The sequence below is a fragment of the Lonchura striata genome, chromosome 10 (genome assembly GCF_046129695.1).
Source record: "Lonchura striata isolate bLonStr1 chromosome 10, bLonStr1.mat, whole genome shotgun sequence".
Lineage (NCBI taxonomy): Eukaryota > Metazoa > Chordata > Aves > Passeriformes > Estrildidae > Lonchura > Lonchura striata.
This window is the reverse complement of record NC_134612.1, coordinates 26562624-26571954: the sequence shown is the minus strand read 5'-3', so window position 1 is coordinate 26571954 and position 9331 is coordinate 26562624. Positions and strand designations below refer to the sequence as shown.

Genomic DNA, 9331 nt, shown 5'->3' with positions numbered 1-9331 from the left:
GCGCCGCAGCCAATGGGCGCGGGCGGGCCGCCATGGGCCGCGGCAGCGCCGTCCCCCCGCCGCGCCGGGGCCGGGCCGGGGCCGGTACCGGCAGCGCCGTCGCCCTCTCGCCCTCCCGCCTTCTCCTCCTCAGCCCCTTCCTCCTCCTCCTCCTCCTCCTCCTCCTCCTGCTCGGCGCTGCCCGGCGCCGGGGCTCTCCCGCCGCCGCTCCGCAAGGCGCGGGCGCCGCTTCCCCGCCCCGGCGCGGGGCCGTCCCTCGTCCCCTCCCTGCGCCCGCCCCGTCCCCGCCCGCCGCGGCAGCCCCGAGCGGGAGGCGGCGGAGGGAGGCGGGAGCCATGCGGGAGTACAAGGTGGTGGTGCTGGGCTCGGGCGGCGTGGGCAAGTCCGCCCTTACCGTGCAGTTCGTGACCGGCTCCTTCATCGAGAAGTATGACCCCACCATCGAGGACTTCTACCGCAAGGAGATCGAGGTGGACTCGTCGCCGTCCGTGCTGGAGATCCTGGACACGGCGGGCACCGAGCAGTTCGCCTCCATGCGGGACCTCTACATCAAGAACGGGCAGGGCTTCATCCTGGTGTACAGCCTGGTGAACCAGCAGAGCTTCCAGGACATCAAGCCCATGCGGGACCAGATCATCCGCGTCAAGAGGTACGAGCGGGTGCCCATGATCCTGGTGGGCAACAAGGTGGACCTGGAGGGCGAGCGCGAGGTCTCCTTCGGGGAGGGCAAAGCGCTGGCCGAGGAGTGGAGCTGCCCCTTCATGGAGACCTCGGCCAAAAACAAAGCGTCCGTGGACGAGCTGTTCGCCGAGATCGTCAGGCAGATGAACTACGCGGCGCAGCCCAACGGGGACGAGCCGTGCTGCGCCTCCTGCGCCATCCTCTGAGGGCGGCGGCGGCCCCGCGCCCGCGGGCACGCTCGGGGGGACGGCATCGGCGGAAAATTCATCGTGGTGCAAATGTGGCTTTTCTCGGCGTCTACGTCTCGTCCAGTCTCGGTCATGGCATATTTCCTGTCAGTGTCGGCGGCGGGCGCGGGAGCAGCCGGCCCCGCCGCCCGGGGAGCGGAGCCACGCGGGGAGCGCGCCCCGGGACAGCCCCGGGACATCCCGGGACAGCCGCGGGGAGCCCGGCCGGGAGCGGGGCCCGCACCCCCGAGCCGGCGGGGTCCCGCATCCCCAGGAGCGGAGCCCGCACCCCCGGGAACGGGGCCCACAGTCCCGGGACAGCGGAACCCGCATCCCCGGAGCGGGGCCCGCACCCCCGGGACAGCGGGACCCGCACCCCCGGAGCGGAGCCTACATCCCCCGGAGCGGAGCCCGCACCCCCGGGAACGGGGCCCACAGTCCCGGGACAGCGGGACCCGCATCCCCGGAGCGGAGCCCGCATCCCCAGGAGCGGGACTCGCATCCCCGGAGCGGGACCCGCAGCCCCGGGACAGCGGGACCCGCAGCCCCGGAGCGGGACCCGCATCCCCGGAGCGGGACTCGCATCCCCGGGACAGCGGGACCCGCAGCCCCGGAGCGGGCCCGCACCGGCGCCGCTCGCCGCCGTCTCTATGCAAGCGGGCGCGGCGCGGGGCCGTCCCGCCCGAGAGTTGCACATGGAACTGGGACTGGGACCCGATGGGTGCTGCCAGGCTCGGGGCGCCGGCGGCGCCGCCGATGTCCCTGCGATAATTGCTCTATTTTGTTTACTGCTGTATCGGATGGGAGTTTGCAGGAGAGTGGTAGCGTGGTGGTTTTTCTCCTGGTTTTATTTGTTTGGTTTTGTTTTTTTTTCTAAATCAGCTGTGAAAATGTTACAAATCTGCACAATTTTTTAGGTGTGCGTGCGTGTGTGATTTCGTTGTGGTTTTGGTTTTTCCTTTGGCGGGGGGGGGGCGGTGGTGCTGTTTTTGCCGCGGGGTTTTGGATTTGGGTTGGCAATACCTGATTTTGATGACTAGCTCTCTCAAGTGCAAAGACTTCCCATGAGCGACGCAGGGCCAACAGCAGCCCTGTGTCTGTAGAGTGCCTTCAAAACTCAGCTGTTCCAGCCGGTGCCAACCTGTGAAAGCTCCACAGAATCCCATTATCTACTACTCCAAAAACTACTTAACAGTTTCCTTGCAGTAATCACACCGAGCAAGCCAGGACAAAAGGGCCTATTGTTAGTGGAATTTATTTCTTATTTCCATCTGAGCCTTTTAACTGTTATTTCCATGTCTTGCAAGTTTGGGCTTCATTTACTTCAAATTTACAAGAATTTAGCCTTTTGGGATTTTTGGGTGGGGGTATTTTTTTTTTTTTTTTTTTGGTTCTATTTCCCTTTGATTTTGTTTTTGTCATGGGATGTGCCTCCAGCCAGCAAAGAAGGAAATCTTATCGTTGTGATGTACCAAGAAAACTCTAACAACTGTCATTTTAATTGCAGACATTCATTGAAGAGATGTCTATCCATTTGAAGAATTTTAATACAAATGCTGTTTTTTAGAAAACAACTTTGTGCATTGTTATGTATCACATGAAACACTGACTTTCACACAGGCTCTTAATCCAGATTTGTATCTCAGTGGCAGTGAAAGGTGGAGGGGTCACTTTAGCTAAGAACAGTGGTGAGAAAAGGCAAACCACAGGATTGGTGTTTTACCTGGTATTTAGCCATTTTTGATGCCGGTTTTTCTCGTGTTCAGGTCCTGGCCCGTGCTGCCGAGCTGTGGGAAGAAGGCTGTGCTCAGAGGCAGCCTTAGGAAGGCAGCGTGGGCTTCCTGCAATGGCCCTCTCAGATTAGGCCCTTTTTCCCTCCTGGAAGCAGTGGTTTAGTGGGGTGAAGTTCTAAAGGTCAGTTATTTATGAAATTCAAACTTTTGGTCTCACTGCATTATCACTTTAAAATGATAAACCAGACCTTTTTGTTTTCTGCTTTGCAGAGGGGCTGGGGAGGGAGGAGACCTGTGCCTCCCCTGAGCTGGAAGGTCCAAGGAGCTTCTTTACCTGTTCTCTTTGCCCCTTCTGTAAAGGTCTGCACACAAAACCTGCAGCTCTCTTTGTCCTTCTCCCCCCTGTCCCGAGAAGTCTTGAAATTATCTTACATCTCAAAAACAAAGGTTGAGCAATGTGTAAAGGGGTTTTTAATCAGGCCAACTGAAAAGTGACTGCCACGATTCCTCTGTGATTCTGGTAATTTCTCCTTTTTAAGCAGGAGAACTTTGTGCCTCAGCGCTGGAAGAGCAGTGTGTAGTTTGATGCAGTTTTGAAATGAAAATTCCATTTGTGCTTTAGTCACAATTGGATACTTCTTGCAGTAACATCAAGTATGTGTTGAAAACTTTGGAGCTTGTATGCTCAGTGTGTTTCTCCTGCCCAGCTCGGTGAGTGCCTGCAGCAAGGCCAGTTTGGTGACACAGCCCCAGGGAAGAGCAGAGCAGGAGGAGGCAGCCCCAGCGCTGCTGCCTGGGATAAACACATCAATTCACCCCCGTGTTTGGGGGAAACTTGAAAACCTCACTGCTGCTCATCTTCCAGGAGCTCCTGAAAGTTCATTAGAAGCCAGAGGACTCCCATGCTGGGAAGACAGGGGAATAACACTTTTAACCCAAGTACTGCATTGAAAGCTGAGGAAGCTTGCCTGCTGCCACATCTGCAGCTTCCAAACTGCATGTCTGACATTAAAAAAAATAAATGTACATCTCAGCTGCTGCCATGGTTCCATTTTGCCTTAAGTTCAATGGGAATGTACGGTTTTTAGCACCCACCAGGCCTGGATCAGTGCACTGACAGCAGCTTGATGTGGTTGATAAAAGCAGGTATTTCTTGTGCCCTCCCAGGAGCCAGCAGACCCCTCTGGTTCCCCAGTGCCTCTGGCCCCGCTGCTGGAGGAACAAAGCAGAAGTGGGTGTTTGTAGCACACAGTCCAGCTTTGCTCAGCCTGGCAGAGCAGCTGGGGCAGCCAGCTGAGCTCTGTGTTGTGCTGGGCCTTCCAGTGGTACATGCTGGGTTTGGCCAAAAAGCTGCGTTTGTTAAACAGTGGAGCATTGAAGCAGCATGGCACTGTCTGATCAGGGTTTTGAATGTATTTAGGCATTCCATGTTCTCTGTGACTGCTGAGGACAGTACAAAATGTAGAGTTCAGTGGTCTGATCTTCCAAATACTCTGAAGTGTTTTGGTGCTTGTCAAACATAGGCCTTGTCTATAAAAAGTCTGAAAAAAATCATCCTGCTTTAACTTGACTGAGTGATGAAAGCTATATTAGCTTCGACACTTGAGGGAAATGTTGTATCAATATAAAGGTACTCTTTATTCCTTTTCCCTGTGGGAATATGTTGCACCCGTGTCAATACAGAGGTGGTATATCACTCTTTTCACAGTGAGAATTGCAAATATTTACTTGTTTTGGAAGAAAAATTACATTCCCGGCCAAAATACTTCCTGACATCACAGAAGTTGTGTAAACAAGGCCTCGGTTTAAGGCTGGTCTTGTGACCACATATTTTGCTGTACATAATGATTGTATTTTTAAAAATCCGAGCTTGTTGTGTGGCAAGAAGTGTGTGGCAGGCGGTGCCCGTGACTGTGACCTGTGGGCAGCCCCGGCCAGAGCTGCTGCTGCTCAGAGTTCCTGCTCGGATGGTGCTGGAGCTGCTCTGGAACTCTGGGGCTGTGGCACCCTGGTGCTTCTGCTTCTCTGGAAAGAATGTACGGCGAGCTGTGTGCGAAGGGAATTTCAATAAAGGGCAGCTGGCTCTTTATGACTTCCTCACTTGGTACTCATTGTGTGCAGGTGTTGCTCGGGCTCAGATTTCCTCCAGGAGTGACCGAATGCAGAAACGTGCGTGTTCTGTCAGAGGTCTGTGTGGAAGGGGTGGCACGGCTGCGTGGGTGGCTCCGTGGGGTGCATGGGGGGCAGCTGGGGCTCTGCTGCCACCAGAGCCTCTGTCCCTGCCCGGGTTTGTACAGAGCCCGGGCTGGGAGCCTCTGCACCCCTGGGCAGAGCTGCTCCTGCTCTGCTGAGATCTGAGACCTGCTCTGGAAGCAAACCGAGGGTATGAGCTCGGTTTCCGAGGGGAAATGGTTTTAAATATTGATATTCACAGCTTACAGCCTGTTCCTACAGTGTTCCCAGCCTCGTGCAAAGTGTGTGTGTCCAAGACTCTCCTTCCTGTCATTGCTGCAGCAGTGTCTGAGAACCTCCTTCGTGCAGGAACCCAGCATCTGCCCAAACTGTAGAACTTTGGGGCTGACAGTCTTTGGTAGCCATGTGTGCAGCAGATGAGAGGGGTTTGAGAACAAACTTCCATTGCAAAAAGCAAAAGACATTCAAGTGAGTTGTAATGACAAGAAATGGAGTGCAAGTGTGTTTGCTGGGGCTGCATGTGTTGGGGTTTTGGGCTTTTTTGTTGATTTTGTGTTTTAATTTGTGTTGAGTTTGTTAGTCTGTCATCAAAAATCCTGCTGTGTTTCCCAAGGAAGAGTCAGTGTGTGTGTGTGTGTGATCTGACTTCACTGGAAGCAGAATTCCTCCCTTTCCACAGATGATCTCACCTCAGTGACCTCAGTTCTGTGCATTCCTTTGGGACAGTCATGGTGCTGAAGGAGCCCCAGCAAAACCTGGTCGAGGATGATGAGCAGAGCTGTTCCTGCAGAAAGCTCCAGAGCAGACAGAGCAGAGCATTTCCTCTGGGGCTCTTAAATTTCTGAAGGGTACAACTGCTCCAGCCAGCACCGGGACTGCTTTGCTGCTGTCCATGCCAGAGGTGCATCTTGTGCACAAAGCAAGAGCTCAAATCCTCAATCTGCAGCATCCAGCGAGTGCCAGATCCTACCTAAACCACTGTAAAACTGGAAGTCAGTTAACCATTGCAAGTCATTCAAGTAAATCTTAAAATATTGAAAGCAGCTGTTCTGTATTGACTCTGTTTATTTTGTTTTGGCAGTCTTGGGTCTTTTGGAGGTTTGGGTGAAGAGCAGACTGATCAAGAAGCCATAGCTTTGTTTTGTAGTCCTTGACAGAGATTTTTAAGAAAATGGTGCCTGACATGGAACTTCAGCTGCAGGGATTCAAACCCCAATTATTTCTACGAAGTTCTGTAAGGGAACAGTATAAAAAGTGCTTAGTTAATAGATTTGGTGTCCAGGTACAGAGAGATCCCAGATGTTTCTCCTCTGCACGACAGGCCAAAATGATTGTGCAAAAAATGCTGCAGCAATGAGACTGGATAGAATGATCCAAAATTGCTGCAGCTTTTGCCTTTTGAAACAATCATGGTAATTTCTTGCACTGGGGTGGATGGGGATGTTTTGGGTTGCTTTTGAGGATGGTTGTAAATGGACTTCTGGGTGAAAATGATCTGAACTCAAAGTTGGCTGTTCTTTCCTCTGAATCAGGCATTGCAGAAGTACAGGTCAGTATTTATGGCAGCTGTCCCTTCCCAGTTTCTCATCTGTGGGTATGCTCATCTAGTTCCTTGTTTCTGTAGTGTTCCTGCAGTTCTCCCAATTTCAGCAACCCAGGGCACGTGCATTGTGCCCGCTCCTGTCCAGAGAGGCAGCTTGAAAGAGAAATCCCTGCAGATACTCCAAAAGCACTTCCTCTAGGAGCAAAACACAGGTACATTTTGGAGATCAAAACCACATGTTTCTGTGGTCCTGAAGAGCACAAAACATGTCCTGAAAACCCAAATGTGAGGCTGTGGGGTGCTGTGGGGTAGTGTGGGGTGGTGTGGGGTGGGATGTGCCAGGGAGGCTGTGGGGTTGCTACGGGACGGCTGTGGGGTGGTGTGGGGTGGGCTGTGGGGTGGTGTGGGGTGGCTGTGGGGTGGGCTGTGGGGTGGTGTGGGGTGGTGTGGGGTGGTGTGGGGTGGCTGTGGGGTGGGTGTGGGGTGGCTGTGGGGTGGTGTGGGGTGGGCTGGAGGCAGGACACACAGTGCCAGCTTCCCCAGGTGCCAGCCATGTGTGGGACAGGGCAGGGAGCAGGATGTCCTGCTGGGAGCTGGGGAGATGGGCTCCATTTGTCTGTTTTGGGTATAAAACATCCTTTTGTGTGCGTATTATGGATTTACTGGGGTTTTTTCCCTTCTTGCATTGCTAAGCATGTTCAAATGTGCAAAAATCATTTGGACAATGTGTGTTTTCCACCAAGGATGAGTTCGATGTTTAGACTGAGCTTCCCTATACCACCAATCACCAAAATCTCTTTTAACTGTGTGGAACTTTCTGGTGATGATTGTTGCAATGTGACTCAGGGGGCTTGGGAGCTGTGTGTGCTGGAGGATGAGAGGAGTGGTAATTTTATCCCCTGAATGAACCACAGCAGCATCACGTACCCCCCTTCACATGGGGAGTTTGCTGCCAAGTTTACTGGTGATTACCAAAGTTAAGATGAAAGCATTCTAACAAAGTGCTTGAGTCATTTTCTAATGTTTGCAATCTCAATTTCCCTTCTTTTTGGGATACTCTGCTGCATCCCAGATTGACTGTCTATTTTCTGCTGGGTTTCATGTTTCAATGTTATGTTTGTTTTAGTGTGGGTTTTGCTTTCCCTTTTGTTGGATCTTTTGCTTTTTTTCCTTTAATTAAAGGAAAAAGTAGAGAGGAGATTTACATCTGAGTTGCTGTGTGGCACAAGCTGCACAGATTCCAGAAATACATGCCATGTCTCCACACATTTTTGCAATAAAGTTTAAGGAGAACATGGTATGTTTAAGGTATTTCCAAGGCCTGGACTCTCAGCAGCGAAACTGCTTGGAAAAGATTATTTCCAAAAGAACTGAGTCAGCCTGGAGTGAGTTAGAGTTCACAGATACTGAGGCATTTATTTCCTTGCAGCATTACTGTGCTTCAGCCTCTGCAGTGACAGTTACAGATTGCTCAGCATAAATATTTATGCATATGTACAAAGTCGTATCTGGTATCCACAATTTGGGAAACATCCACATTTTTCTACTTCTAGCACAGAAAATAAGGAACTGTGTGCCTGCACTCGCTCAGTATCAGACCAGTAGCATAGAAATTGAGGTGTGTGTTTATTTACCCAATTATAAGCACCTAAAAAGAGCTCTCTGGATTCTCTTCAAGCACTTTTGACCTGGCACAGATTAGTTCAGCATTGCTAAACCAGGAGGTCCCCATGGTGATTGAAGGTGGGGCCCTGACCTGTCTGACCCGTCTGGTTTGTCTGTCTGCAGGGGAAGCCGGGCTTGTGCCAGCTCTGTCACCTGGGGGACAGGGAGCCAAAGCTGCCGAGAGCCCGGGGACAGGAATTCCTGACTCCTCCCGGCTTCGGGAGGCTGGGGGTGCTCGATGTGCTCTGCTGCAGCTGTTCCAGATGTGCTGAGGCTCCCGCTCACCACTTGCAGGAGTTAACAGCACTTAACTGATGAGGAACTGGAGTTCATTTGGAAAAGCTGTTTGTGCATCCTCATGTGGGGACATAAACTGTGTTATCCCAGGATGTAAATGCACCTAAGCAAATGTGCTTGGTGCCCCCAGTGCCAACAATAGAATTGTTAATATCAATTCATTACCAAAGTTGTTGGTGCACTGACTTAACACTGTTTGAATTTGAACTTGACATATTCTCTGATTCTGTGGATGTGTGTCCTTAATTCTCCATTCTTTTGTAACCCCATTGAAATCAGAGCCTTATTTGAGCACAGCCTGGATTCAAATATTTCACATGCACCTAGTAGTGTGATTATTTTTTAAAAGCTGTAATTTCATTATAAAAGAAAGCCTTCATTCCCCTGTGCCTTTAGCTGAATTCTCAGCTGTCTATAGTGTAAACTTTAATTTATTTTTCCCCCTCTCTGTGGGTGATTTTACCCTGAGGTGACACTGGGTTTATGTAAATTGTGCATCTATCTTGAAGTGCCAACAGGTGACTTGTAAGTTTTTATGTGGTGTTTGAAAAGGCAGAGATGCTGTGGAACACCTGCAGCAGTGGCCAGCCAGGAGGGGAAGGGTTTGGAGCTGTGTGCCCGGCGAGGGCCTGGGAAGGGCAGCAGGAGCAGCCCCGGAGCATCCCCGGAGCTCGGAGCAGGGATGGAGCTGATCCCTGGAGCAGGGATGGAGCTGAACCCCAGGAACATCCCCAGGAACAACCCCAGGGCTCGAAGCAGGGATAGAGCTGAACCCCAGGAACATCCCCAGGAACATCCCCGGAGCTCGGAGCAGGGATGGAGCTGAACCCCAGGAACATCCCCAGGAACAACCCCGGAGCTCGGAGCAGGGATGGAGCTGAACCCCAGGAACATCCCCAGAGCTTGGAGCAGGGATGGAGCTGAACCCCAGGAACATCCCCAGAGCTTGGAGCAGGGATGGAGCTGATCCCCGGAGCTCAGAGTGGGGATGG

At 52.2% G+C, this 9331-nt stretch overlaps 1 protein-coding gene across 1 annotated transcript; it reads left to right on the top strand.

The window, feature by feature from the left end:
• Positions 1 to 308: 308 nt before the first annotated feature.
• Positions 309 to 887, top strand: RAP2B (RAP2B, member of RAS oncogene family). The gene has a single exon (XM_021547505.1). It carries the CDS (start codon positions 336 to 338, stop codon positions 885 to 887), a length of 552 nt encoding a protein of 183 aa, XP_021403180.1. The 5' UTR covers positions 309 to 335.
• Positions 888 to 9331: the final 8444 nt, after the last annotated feature.